This window comes from Diceros bicornis, chromosome 24 (assembly GCF_020826845.1).
Source record: "Diceros bicornis minor isolate mBicDic1 chromosome 24, mDicBic1.mat.cur, whole genome shotgun sequence".
In the NCBI taxonomy this organism is placed as follows: Eukaryota; Metazoa; Chordata; class Mammalia; order Perissodactyla; family Rhinocerotidae; genus Diceros; species Diceros bicornis.
The window spans coordinates 36,923,247-36,943,552 of record NC_080763.1 but is presented as its reverse complement, the minus strand read 5'-3'; the positions used below and the strand labels follow the sequence as shown (position 1 = coordinate 36,943,552).

General features: G+C 37.9%; 1 protein-coding gene across 3 annotated transcripts in view; it reads left to right on the top strand.

Annotated features, from left to right (window-relative positions):
• RPS6KA5 (ribosomal protein S6 kinase A5) overlaps positions 1 to 18,302 on the top strand; it is a 169,842-nt gene extending 151,540 nt beyond the window's left edge. For all 3 annotated transcript variants that reach the window (XM_058567547.1, XM_058567549.1, XM_058567548.1), the window contains exons 13-17: positions 1,662 to 1,832; positions 5,255 to 5,446; positions 13,414 to 13,573; positions 14,973 to 15,136; positions 16,462 to 18,302. In XM_058567547.1, coding sequence (XP_058423530.1) covers positions 1,662 to 1,832; positions 5,255 to 5,446; positions 13,414 to 13,573; positions 14,973 to 15,136; positions 16,462 to 16,701 — 927 coding nt within the window. In that variant the 3' untranslated portion in view covers positions 16,702 to 18,302. The remainder of the gene's footprint in view (positions 1 to 1,661; positions 1,833 to 5,254; positions 5,447 to 13,413; positions 13,574 to 14,972; positions 15,137 to 16,461) is intronic.
• The last annotated feature ends 2,004 nt before the right edge of the window (positions 18,303 to 20,306 follow it).

The following is a 20,306-nucleotide window of genomic DNA, read 5'->3' as shown; positions in this document are numbered from 1 at the left end:
TGCTTTACTGCTCTATTAGTTTCGTATTTCTGGGGTAACGAATTACCACAAGCCTAAAGCAATACAAATTTATCATCTTACAGTCTCAAGACCAAAAATTCAAAATCAGCCTCACTGGTGTAAAGTCAAGGTATCAGCAGGGCTAGTTCCCTTCTGGAGGCTCTAAGGGACAATCCGTTTGCTTGCCCTTTTTTAGCTTCTGGAGACTGCCCACCTTCCTGGCTTGTGACCCTTTCATACATCACTCCAATCTCTTGTTTCCGTAGTCCCATCTCATACTGTTGACTCTGTGCATAATTCAGATGCTCTTCCTATCTCAAGATCCTTAATCACATCTGCAAAGTCCCTTTACCATGTAAGGTAACATCCACAGGATCTGGGGATTAGGATATGGACATCTTCAGAGGGCCATTGCTCAAACTACCATACATACATTTTCTCTCTGTTATTTACATTTTATTGGTAAGGGTCCTAAAGTACATAGAGGTAAAGTAACATCCCCCAGGTCATAAGTAAGTAGCATTCAGCATAAGTGGCATTCAGATCCAGGTTTGACTCTAAAACCTGTCTTTTAAACCACTATAGGTATTGCCTTCCTTTTTTTTTTTTTTTAATCTTACTGCCATATACTTGTAGCAGATGTTCAACTTTGACCATATTTGTCTGACGTCAAAATTCAGATTAGCTTGATCTCTAGTAGCCTGGGAACAATTCTCTTATTAAAAGGGTTGTTCACTCTTTAGAATTTGCCTATTATGTGCAGGATGATGTATTTGTAATCGTCTTTTTAAGAAGCAATTTTTCTGGATTTTGCTAATTCAAAGGGAAACATACTTCATCTTGTTTGTGGAGTGACAGTGCTGTAACGCGTAGCACCTGAATCCAAGTAGTGACTGGATATCTTTTTCTAAACCGATTGTGTTCATTTGGGAACTGATATAATTCCTTTGCTTTTTGATAGCTCCTGTGTTATTTTCTTTATGGAAATGGATGTAAAACATAGTAAATATATAACTTTTTAAACTATTTAAGATAATACCATTAGGATGAAAAGCAATTATTTAAAAAAAACCCACAGTGAGTCATGGATATTTGCCTTGGGTATTAACCGGAACCCTGAAACTAATCTGTTGAGCCCTAACGGGAAGTTTAAAGTGACATCATCAAACGTTGCCTTTTTAAGGTAAATTTGCCATTAAATGAGTGTGTCAGCCCTCCCCTGGGCACTTGCTCATGTCAGTAATCTTCTATATTATTTAAAACAACCAATTTCACATTATTATCAGTACGAGGTCACACTTTACAAAGAAAGATATGTAAACTTCACTTGATCTTAGCCAAAAGGCCGAGAAGCGATGAGATATGTAAACTTGATAGAGAGGAATTGGAATGGAATTCAAATGAAAGAATTAGTCAAGGAGGAGATATATAAAGATTTCACTGCAGTACTTGAAATTTTCCATTACCAAAATAGAATTCTAAAACAGCCACATTCTCCTTCAACTCTTCCCTCTAAAATACAAGGATCGCTGTGGATTATTTTAACGAGAGATTATTTAAATTTGTTGGTGCTGGTTAATAGTCAATAAATGTTTTCCACATTAATAAACTTCTACTCCTCTTCCTTAACATCCTCCACATTATCCTTATTTCTTTCCCAGCTTCACACTTTTCTAGTGATGGAACTTCTGAATGGCGGAGAGCTGTTTGAACGAATTAAGAGAAAGAAACACTTCAGTGAGACCGAAGCCAGCTACATCATGCGGAAGCTGGTCTCAGCCGTAAGCCACATGCACGATGTGGGAGTGGTGCACAGAGACTTGAAACCTGAGGTATCAAATAACGTGTTCTCTCACATTCAATCTAGCATCATTATTAAATATCCCTCAAATACGTATGGGCTTTTTTTGGTTTGTTTTATATTTTTACTTTCAGGGCTTTCTGCTAAATAGATACTTGCAGATATCATGTTTCTTGGATTTTTCTTTATCTATTTCAGTCTCAAATAAATTTGTCTTTTTTTTTGCCAGCTGATCATCTCAAGGTTATATTTGTAAGTGTGACAGCCCTTTATGGAAGAAATACTTCATGCAATAGTTGTGGACTAAAAATAGCAATGGAAATTTTTGTAGCAGAAAATAATATTCCTTCTATATGTATACCATTTTAGAGGGGTTTTTTTGGATGATATATTCGAAAGCTTATTTTTCACGTTTGTAATCAAGTTGATTAGCTCATGAACAGGAATGTATAGAATTCTGTTCTAAATATTTACACATAAAGAATTGTCTTGGTTTAATTAGTTATGCCATCCTTATATGTGCTTTTCTTTGCTCATGTACTGTATTTATAGAACTGTGTAGCAATGCAGAAGTAGCAGCTTTTTATATATTTCTTCTTTCGAAATGTTAATAAAGAAGGTTCTAACTCTAGAATGATCTCTTTTAGAATCAAAAATATGAAAATTCCTCCCTTTTAGAAAATTATCAAAATAACAATGAGAATTAAATATCAAAACCCAATAATTTATAAGAGAATAACAATGAATCATCCTTTACCATATGCAAAATTATACATATTTCCTCTCTAAAATAAAATTTCATTTTTAATTACCATGTGATTATAATGCATTTTCAAGTATATTTAAAATAATGATTTATTTGCTGTTTATTTTTTATGTTAGACCACAAAAGAATATTTCCCCAAAAACCACCATTTTTGCCTTTTATTTAAGGATCTTGGATTATTGATAGGAAGAAGATTTTTTTTAGATGAAATTCTATGCATTCAAATATAATTGATTCCTAAAGTATTTAAACTTCAGTCTGTGTACTTTCTATTACTGTTCTTCATATTACTAGTAATTAATCAAAAGTGAATTGTGTTTTATGAACTTGCAACTATGATAGCTACCCCTCTGCTTCCTTCATCATAGTTCTCACTCTCCTACATAACACCCACTGAAAATATGGCGCTCTGTACATTGGAGATTAGCTGTCTATTTTTAAATGTGAAAGCACACCACTTAAATGTTTTCTTGACAGACAAGGAACAAGCATGTAATTTTTTTAATTGAAAAGATCTGTTCCGTGACTGTATAGAATTCATTTTCACGTTTTATTCTTTGATAACTGGCCATCTGTCGTCTCATGAGTCTCAAATGATGCAACCATCCTCTCCAGCAGAATTTAAATTTGCCTTCCTATTTTACTGAAAAAGATACTTATATAGCTTAATTCTTCTTACTTGTTATAAAGCTTTTCTTTCAAATAGTCATTTGAAATGAAGAATGTCAGATTATTTAAGACAGTCTACTACAGTTATAGTCCTAAATCAAAATATATTTTGGAGAAATGAAAATATGCCTTTGTACTAAAATTTTCATAATAAAATAGATTTCACTTTGACTTTTAAATGGGAGAGTAATTATTTCCAAACTGAAAGTTTAATCCCTTTCATGTTGATATGGCATTTTAAGATCTAATTCTATATCTTTCGGTAGATATGTATGTGGCATTCATTTTCTGCCCAGACGAAATCCTAAATTCTAGATGAGAATCAGATAAATTTAGAAGCTGGCTGACATTCTTAGTAGGCTGCTTTGTATTTTTCAAACTGGTCCCCATACTCTTGAAAGATTAAGAAAAATTGTATCAAATTAGTTTCAGGCAGAACTTGAGAGGAGGGTGGAAGGAGTTTGAATGGTTGCTTCTTACCATTCCTAACCATGCACACCTAGCTCCACTTGGAGTGTTGGGAGAGGAGACAAGAGGGGTGTGCCACGTCTCCTCCATTTCAAGAACTAAGATTAAGCAAGTCCTTCGCCAGTCTTAATATAGAATGAATTGAAGTCATTTCCAAAGACTTAGGCTCAATGCAGACGGGCCACGTGTGCTTCCCTCTGCTCTCTATGTAGCACAATGCCTTAGGCTGCAGAGGAGCTCAGGAGTCATTTGCTTGAAGACTTCTCCCAAGCGCCCATCTGTGAACCCCAGCTGAGACTTCAGTTGTAGTGAACCTTACGTTTAATTATATCCACATTTTAATTCCATCAGAAATTCAGGATGAAGCATTGTATGATAGAAAATTTAAGAAAACTTTTCAGTTAATTTTATTTTGCTTTTCTTTCCTCCCACTTTATTCATTTTTAACTTTTGAATGGAAGGCTTAGAAGATTTTTCTTCTTTGTTGCAATGAAACCTTCTATGATGTCTTTTATTTCAGTTAGAATAATATTAACAAAGCAAATGACATTCCAGAGCTGGGTAATAATTTAATGATCATAAAGGCATTTTGTTAGGATGTCTAAAGACAGTATAATCAGATTCATTTACTGTGGGTACTGGGTTGCTGTACTAATAAAAATGATTTGTGTATCAGTACAGTTAGCATTTATTAAACATGCAATAAATACAAAAGTAATACAGTAAAACCTGTATTACTCAGGTAATATGAGTAATAACCTGATTTATTGATTACTTAATAATTGAGAAACCCTGGCAATGAAAGATTCAAAATCACAATGTTTTCTGCATGATTGAGGGATAATACCCATAAGCATCAAAAAATGTTGTAAGTATTAACTGTTTTGGATAAAATATTTGTGAAATGTAATGTATGTCTCCATCGTGTCTTCTTTAATAGGCTACACTAGATATTATATAACTATTTTATTTATGACTTCATTCAATGAACAGATATTTACCAAAGCACCTACTATGTGACTGCACCAGGCTCTGGGGATAGAGTCATAAGTAAGGTGGACACACAGCCCCCACCCTTATGGATTTGTGGTCTAATGGGGATGAAGACATTTAACATACAATGCAGAGGTGATAGGTGCCAGGAAGGAAAAGTAAATAATGCTAGGAGGAAATATATAAAGGTCTAACTTCAGTTTAGTGGTTACCCCTCTCTAAATGAGGAGTAGATAAGGGAGGTTGGTACAGGAAGTAGAAGACAAAGGCAGTCAGAGGGCAAAGCGGAGACCTTAGAAGGGTCTGATAGCAGAAGGGTCTGACAGCAGAAGAGATGTAGTGCAGTCGAAAACCATTTCACATGACATCGTCAAATTGAAGTAATACCAAAAGGTATAAAGCAGAGAGCAGCAGTTCACTGACATCCGGCTCCCAGACCCTCTCTCTGTGTCTGAATCCAGTATCAATATGTGGATAGATGATGTTACATAAATGGCATCACCAAGTCCCATGACGTTTTAATGAGACACTAATTTAAGTGTGTTTGTGTCTTGCAGAATTTATTGTTCACTGATGAAAATGACAACTTGGAAATTAAAGTAATTGATTTCGGGTTTGCACGCTTAAAGCCACCTGATAATCAGCCTCTCAAGACACCGTGCTTCACCCTTCATTATGCTGCCCCAGAGCTCTTGAATCATAACGGCTACGACGAATCCTGTGACCTCTGGAGCTTGGGCGTCATTTTGGTGAGTTCATTTCAGTAGACCGTTAAACCCAGTCAGTTCTTGGATGTCCTCTGTACCCCTCTCTCTCTTTGCTGTTTTTCTTAAATTCATGAAAAAATTGGCAAATTCGTTTCCTTTCTGTACAGCCACTTAAAGACCTGAAAGAAGACTGTTTCCTTTTCTTAAAACTTACATTGGAGAAAATGTAGGAATTTTTATTTTGGTTTATTTTGAAATGTTTAAGGCAGCTGTGTTTTATTTATAGTATATTTTCAAAAAATGTGCCTATTATGTTAGAGAGGATGTGAAAATAGCAAAGTGATTCATTAATAGAAAATTGTTTAAAAATATTCTGAGATTTTCAGACTAAAAATGTAATTAGAGAATATCATTTAGGATAAATTAACAAATTAATAGTTAAAAAATTATAATTATTTACAGTAACTTATAGTAATCGCAGTAAGCATCCTTTTCACAAAATGTCCTTGGCTGCCACGATCAGAAACAGAACGTTAAGCTAGAGAAATTGTGGCATGTTTTTTTTCTCAAAATAGCTTTATTTTTTTATGCATGTAATTTGTACTGCCTAATCTTAGAGAGAAATTTTTAGACAATACGGGAAGATATAAGGAACAAAGTGAAATCACTGGTAATCTCATCATACAGAGATGCTGTGGTACAGGCTCTCACGTGCCTTCTAATTCACCGCCCCCACCGTATCTGTATGCTTTATATCTTTCTGCAGGTTTTTCTATATGTGTATATATATTTGGGTTTTTAACAAATGAGATTATATTATACGTGTAGTTTGAGTCTCCAAAGTTTATTTACTAATGAGCAGTTAGCATTTTCCAGCTTTTCACTAATGATAAACTACACAAATGAATGTTTTTTACATGTGTGCTTGCATTTGTCTCATTATTTTCTTAGAATAGATTCCTAGTTGAAGGGTATACACATCTTTATTTTGACATATATGCCTAGATTTCCTTCTAGAAGGTTTGCCATACCATGTTTTCGTCAACTGAATGCAAATACATCGGATACTATCAATTTCAATCTTAAATTATTTCCTACTGTTGTTATAATTTGCATGCGTTTCTTTGATGAATATTCAGTCTGAGCATCTTTTATTTGGACGTTTGTAATTTCTCTTTTATGACTTGCTGTTTATGAGTTTTGCCCGTTTTCTTATGGGGAAATTTTTCTTATTGATTTTTAAAGCTCTATTAAGGATTTTAGTCTTTTGCCATTAATATTGGAAATGTCTTTTCTGGTTTGTCCTTTGTTTGAAAACTTTGGTTATAATAATGTGGGATTTTAATTGGGTTTTTAGAAGGGTTTAAATAGAGAAGTTTTTTTTTATTTCTATGTAGTAAGATACAATTTTTTCCTTTATGATATCTGGCTTTGATGTCAGATTGTCATCCACCTCTACCCAACCCAGATTATAAAAATATTCTCCTAAAGTTTCCTCCAGAATTATATTTTATTTTTATGCTTAAATCTGGACTCCATCTGGGGTTTATTTTGGTGTCAGTTTGTTTTCCCCAGTGACTAGCCAGTTGTCCCTGCAGGATGGTTCTTCTTTTATTTTTAAGCTTTATATGGTTTTCTTCTCAGCAATTTTAATTCATCATTTATAATTTTCACATTTAAATTACATATTTATAAGATTTTTTTAATAAAAATAACTTCTGTAGATTTAAGAGTTTTAAGGACTTAAGTTGATTACATTTTCATTAGTAGCACTCTCCTAAAAAATTACTCTAAATTTTTATTTTTAGTAATAATATAAGATTACCCCTTGTAAAAGAGCCCTTACTTTAAATATAGGCCAATTATAACCATCATGCCTTTTAAGGTTTTAAAAGACAGTCTTAGACACACAGACAGGTATTTTAGAGCCTCCAGATGCCATATCTATGGAAATAACTGTGTATAATGGCATGGATAGAAGCTGTGCTTCTCTACACATGTAGTTGTCAAGTTTTTAAGAGAAACAGAGGACAAAGGACAGGTTAAATGATACCAGAGGGGTACAATCATAATATCCAGACTGTGGGAAGTTCTATAGGACAAACAGCCCAGTTTCTTCAGCAAATAAATTATAAGAGAAAATAGCCTGGGAACCTATAGATTGGAAGACACTTAAAAAACAATGTTTGCATCTTACTTGAATTCTGATTCAAGCAAATTCTAATTTAAATTCTATTTGTTAAATTCAGATTCTAAATCTAAGTCATACAGAGGTAATTATAATATATGTATATATATAATGTATATAACACAATTGGGGAAATTTGAACATTGACTATTGAATGATACAAAGGAATTACTGCTAATTTTTTTACGTGTGATAATGGTGTTGTGGTTGTAGGTTTTAGAAGTCACTGCCCTTTAGAGATACATAATGAAGTACTTACAGATGAGAAACAAAGGTAACACCTGCATTACACTGTCAAAAAAAAGAATGCTTTGTGACTTTTCCTGATAAATGAATGCCCATCTCCAGAGGATCTAGATACAAAGCCTGAATCATCCATAGCAAGCACAGAATTTATTTGGAGTCTCCTGATTTGCCTTAGAATCTATGACTCTTTTGCATGTAGCTTGTAATAAACATGAATGTGGATATTTTAATGTGAAAATAATTTATGTTACCCGCCTTGAGTAAAATAAATACTCCAGGAAGATGCATCATATACTGTCATGTGGCTTTGATTACAACCCAGTCTACCTCATGGATGTGCAGTCCCTGTCTAAAATATACAGGACTTTAATTAAAATAGAGCTTACACAGTATCGTAGTGTGCTCTGGCTATCATAGCAAAATGCCACAGACTGGGTGGCTTAAACAACAGAAATTTATTTTCTCACCATTACAGAGGCTGGGAAGTCCAGTATGCCACCAGGGTTGGTGTCTAGTGAAAGCTTTCTCCTTGGGTTGCAAATGGCCCCCTACTCACTGTGTCCTCACATGGCCTTTCCGCGGTGTGTGTGCTTGGAAAGAAAGAATGAGCAAGCTCTCTGGTGCCTCTTCTTGTACAGACACCAATCCTATTGGATCAGGACGCCATCTATATGACCTCATTTAAGCTTAATTCCCTCCATAAAGGCGCTGTCTCCAAATACAGTCACAGTGGGGGTTGAGTCTTCAACATATGAATTTTGGGGACACACAAACATTCAGTCCATAATTAGAAAATGTAGGGTAGGATTATATGCCTTCTCATGGGTATGTGTGTTATACATAACTCGTGGGGTGGCATATAGTTCCATTTAAAACATTTTTCCTCCAAGTATTTTATTCTGGAAACCTTATTTTTTTACTTTTCTCTGAAAATTTTATTTTGAAAATTTTCAGACCTACAGAAAATTTGAGAAAATTTTGCCACATTTGCTTTTCTAATTCCCTCGTGTGCATGCACATTTACACATACTCTCTCTCTCCACATGTGTTTATATGTGTGTATACATATATACATGTATACATATATACACACATACATAATACATATATATGGGCACACATATATGTATATAGATATATATCTCTATGTATGTAGATACTTTTTTGCCACACCATTTGCAGACACAAAATTATTCTTAACAGAAGTCGACTGCTGGATAATCAGCTAAAATTGTAAGATCTTGGAGTCAAAATGAGCCTAAAGTTTGTTTAATTCTACCTCTTCCAGAGAAGGGATCTTTTCTACAAAGTTTTCTACAAGGATGAAGAATTAGTTTTTCCACCCAACAGCGTCTTGCATTCTTACACATCAGAAAGCAAGAAAAGTGTATTTGTAAAGGTTACTTTCTTGTATTTAGCCACACTCATATCTGTCAGGAAGTGAGGTAGTGCCAACTCTTTGGCAGTGTCTACTGAACATACACAGACCAAGTGACCCAGCAGTTCCATTCTCAGGAATACACCCAACAGGAATGTGTTTTTTTATTACCAAGAGACACGTACACGAAGATAAATAGCAGCATGTTTCAAAATGCCCCAAACTGGAAACAAGTCAAATGGTCATCAACAATAGAAAGATGTTCTAGTCTGGGTTCCTCAGAAAGCAGAACCTGAAGCTAAAGCTCATGGTTATCATGTTCCTAGGGAGCATAATCCCAGGGAAGTGGGAGTGACGCAAGGAAAAAGGGAGAGGGGAGGCTATGCTACTGGGTTGACACCTTTTGTTATCAGTGCACCTGATCACTTGAGTCCGTGGAACCAAGACCTCTAACTGAGCAGACCCTAAGTTTGCAGAGACAAAACCATGAATTCTGTAGGTGGGTCATGTACCCGTAGAATCTATACGTGGGGGACCCAGCAGCAATGGACAAGCCATTGGTTTGGCACAATCCTCAAGGACAGGGCTCCAACCCCACAGGGTATTGTCTTGAGCTGGTGCCTTTAGTGAGCTTTTCATGTTCTAACAGGACAGCTGCACCCAAGTGAAAGAGTGCCCACCCATCTGTCAAGTAGGCCCAATTTCCTTTCTTCCTCCATCAGTTGATCATAGGGAGCCCCCCTCAATGAGGCTATAGGCTTGAGTTAAAGAAAAAGCATTGGTGCAACAGAGATAGATGACACACACCTATGCTTGTAATTTACTCACGCCTTCTGGACCTCCTAGGGTTGATTCTGAGTGTGCCATGTCATGTGGTACATTGGATTGCTGCCTTGACTATGAATCAGTGCATCTGCTGATCCTCGCGCACGATGCACTGCTCTTGGTATGGCTTGTTTAGGCACTCAGAGTCTACTAGGACCCAGTAGCATCCCAGGAGCTGTTTGTCAGAGTTGTTCTCCACCACAGAAGGCATGACCTTGCGCCAGAATCCTTCAGGTCTGGTCTGCGACTCTTCTGTTGGAGTGGCCACAGACTCCCCCTCACAGCATTCTCCTCTTTTACAGATACCTCTAGCCCAATCAGATCTGCAAACCCTGTGGCCTAAGTTGCAGGACAGCTTGTATTACAGCTTGGACTTGCAGCAAAACCCTCTTTACTCTGGGCCCCACTTAAAACTGGTGGCCTGCCAAGTCACTGGATAAATGGATGGGAACAGTGTTCTTGGGTGCAGTATATGCTGACGCCAAATTCCAAAGAAGCCCACTAAGTCCTGGACCTCTTTCGCAGTGGTACAAGGTCCAGCAGTTTGTCTTTCAGAGGGGAATGCCTCTGTGCCCCTGACCATTGGAGCTCTGAAATCTTTACCCGTGTGACAGTCCCCTGAATGTTTGTGCAGTTTGTCTCCCACCCTCTGGCATTCATGTGGCTTATAGGGCATTTAGGATACCTGCTAGTTCCTGCTTCCCAGGTCTCATCTAATGAAGACATCGATATAGAGAACCAGCACAGGGTTCTTTAGAATGTCAAGATGATCACCACAGACCATATTATAACAGAGCAGGAGAGGTAGCATAGCTCTCAGGCAAGACAGTGAGTGCTGTCCTTGCCACACAAAGACTTACTGCTTTGATCTTTCCTGTTGAGGGGAATCCAGAAGAATCCATTGACTAGATTAATAGGTGCTTATCAATGCCAGAGCCATATTGACTTGTACCACATTTAGCATGGCAGCCAGTCCCTGCTGATCCATTTTAGCCGGGGCCTGCCCTTCCCCTGGTGTGTACACCATTTGCCGTTCTCCTCCATTCCTCTTCCTCAAGGACTGTGCTCCTTAATAACATAATTGCATATAAGCTTTTGCTTCCGACTGTGCTTTCTGGGGAACCCAGCCTAAGGTAGTCAGTGCCAGCAGTGACCCAGAAAGCAGACCTTTAGGAAGGGGCTTTGAAGTTGCATGACTCACTGTTCTGACACCCTGCTTTCCTTCAACAATGGGGTCCCTATTGCCGTCCAACCAGAGAAAGAGGAGCAAAGGAAACAAAGTGAGGCCAGGACGGAGAGTGGGTGTGTTATTGAGCTGCCACTGCTGTTACCAAGCACAATGGATTGTTGGATCTTGTTGCTTTTATTTTATAGATGAAGAAATGGTCTAAGAGAGGTTAACTAATTTGCCCAAGCTAGTAAATAAAAAAGCAGTTGTTTGAAGCCAGGCCTGTCTGACTCTAAAGCTCATTTCTCCCCTTCTGTACCTTGTGTCTTCTCTCTGGAGTAATGGTGACAGAGGGCAGAGGTCCTGTCACACATCCTGGAAAGTTACACCCTAGGATGGGCAGGACTTTGCCAGCTAAACAAAGAAAATGACATTCTAAGGAGACTAAGTAGCTTGTGCAAAGTTAGGGAGGCACAAGAGCTGTTGGTTCAGAGTGTGGGATTGGAACATGGGAATTGCAGAGGCTGAGGCCGAAAGGGCAGGCGCGAGTCAGAGCTTGAAAGGTGCCGGGCAAGTGTTGGGAAGCCAGTGAAGGAGTTTGGGAAGGGGAAAGTTGGGATAAGATTTAGATCGTGTAAATATTACTCTGTGTCCGCCCGAAGGATGAGGGAGGGAAGGAGTTGAGAAGGGGCAGGGAGAGGCCATGGGATCCGTAGGAAACGGCTGCAGTGTATCCTTGGGCAGTTACCCCAACTGTGAGCCCTAGTCCAGTCATGTCTAACTGTAGCCTTCCTTCCACACCAAGGATTTAGGGAGGCTTCGGGGTTTTTTTTTAAGTTGTTTTGTCTTCGTTCTTCAGATGTCCTAGCATTTCCCTCCTTAGAACAAATATCTTCCTGCTTGGTTGCTCCAAATTAGAAACTGAAGTTTCTTCTCCTTGTCTTCTATTTTCAGACTCTCCGTTCTCAAGAATATAGTTTTTATTCTGTCAGACACAACCTTCTTTGTCAGAAAGTCCACATTTTCCCAGAGCCCCCTAGTCTCTGGTGGCCTCAGAGGGGTCAGGTTCTCCTCTCTGTCTGGGCCTTGTTCCTCCATCCTCTGCCCTTCTTACTCAGGTTTTGTTGACTGCCTACCTTATTGTATCTGCTGGTTTTCCTTTTTATGTTATTTTGATTATCCTGTCTGAGAATTTCCGTCTTTTCTGAGAGCCAGTGTGTAAGCGCTGCTTGACCGTCTTGCCGTCCTGAGAGTGAGCCGGCTTGTCAGACAAAGGTCGGAATAGAAAAATGGCACGTTCCTTCTCCATCACTGGGACACCTCCGTAGCCTCCATACCTCCTACTGAGGGCTGGGGTTGAGACTGTCCTCTTCGTGTCCCTTCCTAACTAACAGCCGCGGTGAGCAGGCTCCCGCTGACACCTCCACCCTCTTCTCACACGACGCGGTGGTTCTCTCTGGTCTCTGCACAAACACAGTCCCTTCATAGCACCAGCCAGTCCACCACCACCTGCAGCTTGCCTTCCACCTCTGTAAGCCCGTGAGGCTCTCAGTGAGCAGACAGAAAACCGTCCAGGAATTTTAAAGGATCACTTTTCAAAAATCCAGTCTCTGCTACAAAGGCAAGCCTTAGTTTTTCAGCTTTGCTGTTGACTTCTTAAAGGGCAAAAACCTTAAACAAATTTTCAAACACATGGCTACAATAAAATAAGGTGACTGTAGAGAATTCATTATATTTAATACTATAATGAGAAAAATAAAATGGAGGTAATTACAAACAAAATAAGAAGGCCTAAATAAAAATCTTCTAAAGTCCTTGACCATAGTTAATGTCCTAGGGAAAGGATGTGTGGAATTGGATAGAAAAAAATAGTTATTAAAAGGTTCTGCTGTCTCTCGGTTTTCTGTTAACATTAATACCATCTTTTCTGAAGCAGTTGGATTATCCCTTTTTATTCTTCTTGTTCTGAATATAGTTATAAAAATGGTTTTAGATCTTGATATCATAATAAGCCAGTCATCTTTATTTATAAGTCTTTGAAATGCTTTAGTTGTTTCAGTGATAGAAGTCACGTAATCTTTTAAACCCAATAATGCTAGTTGTAGTATTTGATAAGTTATGCTGATGAAGTTGGTAATACTAGAGGTGGCTTTGACAGTGATTTTGGCAGACATTCTGTTTTGTTCCTTTTTTTTCCTTGATAGTATACCATGTTGTCAGGGCAAGTTCCATTCCAATCTCATGACAAAAGTTTGACGTGTACCAGTGCAGTGGAAATCATGAAGAAAATTAAAAAGGGAGATTTCTCCTTTGAAGGAGAAGCCTGGAAGAATGTATCCCAAGAGGCTAAAGATTTGATCCAAGGTAAGAATCTAATGAAACTTTACATTTTATGTGATGTGTAGTGATTGAAGTGGCATCAGACCCATTACACATATATTTGTCTGTTAATTGCTCAAGGAAGCCGCGTGTGTTCTAAAAGGTTTCCAGGTGACTCTATTCAGCCTTCTTTTCCTCTCATCAGAACACTGTCCCTTAATAATCTTCTCCACAGCCATGGCGCGAACTAGCACTTGGATCCACCAGCATCTCGATCCAACACCTCCAAAACGAGCCTGTACTTTTTTACTCTCCTTTCCCCCAAACATGTGCCTCCTCCGTCTCCTGTCTTCTGGACGATGGCACTGCCAAGAAGCCAGATCACCAAAACAGAAAGCCAGACATCATCCTAGATACCTGCACCTTCCTCACCTTCCACAGCCAGTCACAGTCCTGCAGGTTCAGCATCCCTCTGGCCATCGCCTCCTCCCCATTCACCTGGCCATTGCCTTAGTTCTTGTCATCATTTCCCTCCTGAAATCCTGCAACATCCTTCTGCATCCATCCTTCCTTTGTAGTGACTTCTAGAATGTCACTTCCTCTGACTTTACCTGTCAATCATCGATTGGCAAAGTGACCTTCCGGTAACCAAATGTGATCATGCCTCTTTTCTGTTAAAGATCTTTCTGAGAATCCCTCTTAGCTTCAGGTCAGACTCCAGAGTGGAGCACTCAAAATTCAAAGCCCTTCATGACCTGGCCCTGCCTGCCTCCACTTCCTGTCACCCTCACTCTGCCATCGTAGGACACTTGAATTCCTCAAATGTGCCAAGCTTTCGGACTCCTGCTTGCCTTTACAGTGCTCTTGTGAATCTCTGGGGCACCCTCTTCATCGAGCCCCCTTCTGCTCATCCTCCAGGACCCTTCTTCTGGTAGCCTTCCAGGGTGCCCACCCTCCCTAGGTGAGCCCTTCCCCTGGGCCCACTAACACATGTGCATGTGGATTTTCCTATTGCTCTTGTCCCCTGGTGTCATAATAGCTGGGTTTTTGTCTGTGTCTTTGTCTCCATCTCTGTATCTCAAGTCCCTTGCTACACTCCCTGACTTGAAGAAGGTATTTGTACCTGAATGAAGTATATCTGGGTGCTCTGTGTTCGTCTGGAGTTTACCCAGTCACTGTGGGAGTCTTTGTTTTGGGTGGTTATTGCCTTCTGATTGAACAGGCAGTTAGCCTACAGCCTCCTAGAAATAGGCTATTGTGGGCTTTACTGTTAGCATCCAGTATTCACTAGGGGATTTAAATGTATATGAAAATGTAATCATCTTTGTAGGAGGTTGAACCATTGTATCATGTGAACATAATTGAGATTTATGTCTGAGGGTGATTTTAAACGATGTTTGAAATGACAAATCATAAAATAAAAATATCTTATTTATTCCCACAGGACTTCTCACAGTCGATCCAAATAAGAGGCTTAAAATGTCTGGCTTGAGATACAACGAATGGCTTCAAGATGGCAGTCAGCTGTCCTCAAATCCTCTGATGACTCCAGACATTCTAGGATCTTCAGGAGCTGCTGTGCATACCTGTGTGAAAGCCACCTTCCATGTAAGGCCCTGTGCCCTGCGCACGTGAGGCAGTTTGAAAAGGAATCAGGTGTTCTTACTATAACTTCAGAGGCACACTCTTAGTAATACATTTAAAATAATGTGTTCTTTAAATTTTAGGTATGTTTTTATAAATCCCTTCATGATATAAACACATTTATAAACAGAAAGTGCATGGGGGACCAGAGTCATTGCTAACCCACAAAATACTTACTTCATGTTTGGAATGAGTTTGTGAGATGAGGCAGTAGTCTGATATTTGAATAGTTGAAAATTTTCAGTAGGTAATAAAACAATATGCATAATATTAGAACTTTTTTCTCTCAAATAAGCTAAATCGTTTTCTTTAAAACCTATAAATAAACCTGAGGAACTAAGGCACATGTGAAAGTTCATTCATTCAACAACTATTTAGTGCATAACATGTCCTGGAGACTGTGAGGGATAAGAAGTAAGTTAATTGGTATTCAGTATAGATGGTACATTTGAAAGGCCGAGACTACAGAGCAGTAACTGGAGATTCTGCATATTGGTGCCAAGAAGATGCAAATACATAAGATAATCATATAAGGAATAGATGAGTTCAGGAGAAATAAAATTACCTCTGAGGGGATTATCTTGAGAAAGAAGGGATAGCATTTCCTCTTCAGCTGCAGAAATGGATTAAAAAGTTAATGAACTAGGGAATGTTGAGGTGTGAAGAGATTAACTGCAAGAATTTCTAGCAGATGATCCAGATCTTCTCAGTGACACATGATCCAAGGTTGTCAGGGGTAACCGCAGCAATGCCTAAGCTTGAGGCGAAGAAAAGCAGAGACAGGCTGCTGTGAGGAGGAAGCCGGGCTGAGGTTTATAGAGCTAAGCTTCCCTGTCCAAGATACTCCCAAGTTACGTTGACTTGGAGTCGGAGAGCAGGGGCCTGTAATGGATCAAGTCTGCTCTGTGTTGGGACTTTGTGGTCAGAATTTTAAATCTCAGACACAGAACTAGTAAAAGTAATGGGGCGGGAGGGTTGGTTTAGATTGCTAATATTCTTTAGGAATTTCCAGTCAGTCAATGTTTTTTGTTTTTTTTGAAAGATTTATTAGAATTGTGACTCTTGGACAGCCTAGCTGGTTTGAATTAAACAGAGCCCTCAGAAATCTTTTCTCATGAACTTCTGTGCCCTGCCAAGAGGTTTGGATACAATGGTTTTAAGGACTTTGTTCCCAAAATGACTTGGAGCCATGGTTGCCAACCGAAGGTTGTCTTCTGCTCTAAGTCATAACTGCCAAGAAATCTTCAGTCCTTTTACCTTCACGGGGCTTCCCTTTCTTTCTCCTCTAGGCCTTTAACAAATACAAGAGAGAGGGGTTTTGCCTTCAGAACGTGGATAAGGCCCCTTTGGCAAAGAGAAGGAAAATGAAAAAGACTAGCACCAGCACGGAGACGCGCAGCAGCTCCAGTGAAAGTTCTCATTCCTCCTCCTCTCATTCTCACGGTAAAACTACACCTACAAAGACTCTGCAGCCCAGCAACCCTGCCGACAGCAATAACCCAGAGACCCTCTTCCAGTTCTCGGACTGAGTAGCGCAGGAATGGTAGGAATGTAACCGATGATCCATCGCTCCTTTCCTTCCCTCAGCAGATGCCTGAGGCAATGTTTTCTGCTTTTAAAAATGTGTCCCATTGGTCTCATTGGAATCTTCCTCTTAGGGAATTTTTTCAGGAAAACCCAATTGGTTATCCTTTTCCGAAAGCACTGGACAGAACGTTACTGTGAATAGAGCACACGTTATACTGTTTAGTGACCTAGCCTGATGCCGACAGGACTATTCTTGAAGGAGCAAAGGTGTCTGTCAATTTAATTAAGGACTGATTAGATTTGAGCTGCTTACGAAATAAGTCACAAGTTTCTCAGATGTCTGCCAGCAAGAGAGTTACTCAGACTGATGATGCCACCTTTTGCTTCACCTTGTGGACAATGTGGGTTTTTAACAGATTTGCACCCTTTGAACAGTGATTTATCAGAGAAAAAGGTCTGACTGTTTTCAAAAAGATTCTGTAATGAATTTTATGTGTGGCATATACTTATTTCTTGAGAGAGGATTTTAACTTATTGTTTTTATTTTATGGTTACATCTGATGATAACCTGCTATTGTTAATCTTTTTCTAAAAAGTGAAAAAAAAAAGGATATAAGAACTTCAGGTCCCATGCTCTATATTTGGGACCCATCTGAGATGCATGCTAAGCTACATATGTTTTTAATTTTGCACTGCTCTTTCCTGGCAATTTGTTTTAATGGTCATTGCAAAATATTAAGGTACATGTCTCTAAGTAATATTGCACTTTATAAAAGAATATGAATAAAGCAACTTATTTTATAAAGTGCACTGTTTAAAGCATATGTACTGTATTTTTGCCATTTTTTCCATTATCTACTTTAATTTATCCTCACATCCACCTTCTACTCTGTATGCAACAAGTAGAATGGGACATGTTGTAGCACGTAGTCATTAGCCACTTAGGCACGGATGTGAGGAAAACCTAAAGGGAATTTCTCTTAAACACTGTGCTTCATATTTGTACACTGTGTTGTACTACAGTGAGGCATTTCCTCCTGTAGTTGGATATTATGTACATAATATTTTAGAATCATAACTATGACTTGTTTTGAAATTTTTCTGTTAAATTTTAAATCCAGAAAGCATATTTTATAAACTTATGCAGAGCATTTTTATTGCTCAAAAGTTCTGAAAATAAGTGCAATGTGATGAAGACATTTCACTAAAGATTGCTGCATTTTGAAATACGATTAATTCATTCCCTATGCAAACAAAGAAGTGATAGGATTTGTATGCTGTATTTTCTTTTAAAGCCATCATGTGAAGTGTCAGGGCTGAGAAAAGTAATCTTTGCTGTGTTTACAGGAATCATGCTTAAAAAGGTAATGCCCAACCTGTTTATTTTCTAGTTTTTGTTAATGATAACCTCGTGAGCATTAGTTTGGAATTTGGGCATGATATTTATTTATTCCTTTCTTGAGATAATAGCAGCATTAATTTCAACAAGTTATGAATACTAAAAATATTGCACTGTATGTAATAGTATATTTATTACTAAATCAATGTGTATATTAATAGCACAGGCAACAAAAATGGCAAATATTAAAATATTTTCAAAATATTGTATTATTCTGTTTACATTTTTGTCCACAATGGTTATTAGAAATACTTAACAAAGTAGGTCAGATGGCTACATCATTCTCATTGAGTCAATGCAAGTTTTGTACTTCCAGCCTTCAATCATTCCTAGTAATGATGGGAAATCTTCATGAATTACTACCAAACTGTAGCTAATTCACAAAATGTGATTCCGTCAGGCACAGAGTTATAATAATCAAGAAAATGTCCATTTAGATCTATGGTTATGTTGAATATATTTGGAAATGTGTAAGTTAGCTCTTCATGTCATTTCTAAAACTGTGCACCCCAGTAGAAAATACTAGTTGTAAAGCATAAACTAAAGAGACTTGTTGCTGATGGAAAATGATCCAGAAAAACGGTCAATATACCCTAACGGTTGATGATGGAATTGACTCACTGTGAATATTAGAAATTGGTGGGTTTCATTTTCTCTTATTTTCCTTACATCTTCTTCTGAAGGACTTGACAGAAAATGAAATGGGTAAAAAGACAGGCAGAGAAAGAGGAGGAAGGAAAGAGAAGGCTGATCCATCAACTGATGAACCTCCCTGAATAATCTAGAATGAGCTTTTGAGAAGAGCTCAGAAAAGAGAGTGGTGCCCTCTCTTCACAAGTCTTCATCCTCACCCTACTTGTAAATACCAGAAAAGGCAGCCTTTGATGCTAAGTCTGCAGCAGTTAAATTGTGTGCAGGCTGTTGGTGTAAAGTGAATTGCACTTTAAAATTCACAAAGCTTTCATTTAGTCACATCAAAAATAAACTAAAAAATACTTCATATGAAAATGTTAAGTGAAAGGACTCTTTTTTGGTATTAGGAGTAAAAGAGAAGTAGATCTAAGAAAAACAAATATATACATTAAATTCTCTTTATAACATTGATTTGGGGAATTGAGCCAAATCACCCCTTTTCTTCTTCCCTTATTGATTTTATTGTATGTTGTTTTTATCCTATCATCAATCCTAACTCATATAATATACTTTATATATGGCTAAGCGAGAGGCAAGAATAAGAAAAGGAAGGTTGTAGAGGAAAGGAATTTTAAAAGACCATTTTCTTCTAATTACTGTGTCAGATCCTGTGGCTGAATGAGTTCAATTTGCTATTTTGAAATTCATTAATTCTTCCAAACCTCTATAAAATAATAAACCACTGAACCACTGGAACAGAAAATCAGGTCTCCTGAGTTAGTTGCAACATGCTTGTCTGTCTTGGAGTTGCAGATTTATTTACCCATGAAAAACTACATGTTAATTTTTTTAATATCACTGCTGATTTCTTAAATAACTATGTAAAAGGCTACCTTTTAAATATAAAGTAAGTTATTTTAAAGAAGCCTACTAGGATAGCAGGGACTTTTTTTTGATAAGGGAATTCATTTTGTATTTCACTTTATTTTTTGAGTATGTTCTCCAATTCTGTACCAAAGTAAACAATTTAGTGTCTACTTATTCACCTTGCCACCATTTCAAACACCCATTATTGTCATATTTATTAATAACAGGGTATCTCAAAATGGTGAAAATTTCTAAATCATTGGCCCTATATGTGCTTTAGCCCACCTGATTACTTTGGATATTCTCCCAATGATCATACTAAGAACATGATTTGGATGTTTGTGTTACCACGCTTCTAATATTCTTTAAGATCTCAGTAAATAAGTTAAATTCTGATATGCCACTTAACACTGTCAAAATAATCATCTTATAGATGAATTATTGTAACATAATGAAATATCTTAAAATTATATGACTTTTGGCCCCTCACATGTCTTACACCAAAACACCCCAATTTCTGGCCTTTAATTGATTTATACCCCCCCTCTTCCTTTGATACTTTTTTCTAGCACTAACATGAATGTAGCAGCCTCTAATGAAATTTGGAATTCAAATGTGAGTTATCGTAAAACTCAAAGAATGGAAAAGTAATCATAAGATAACAGAGGAAATATGCATCAAATGACTGTTTTAAGTATAATCTACCCA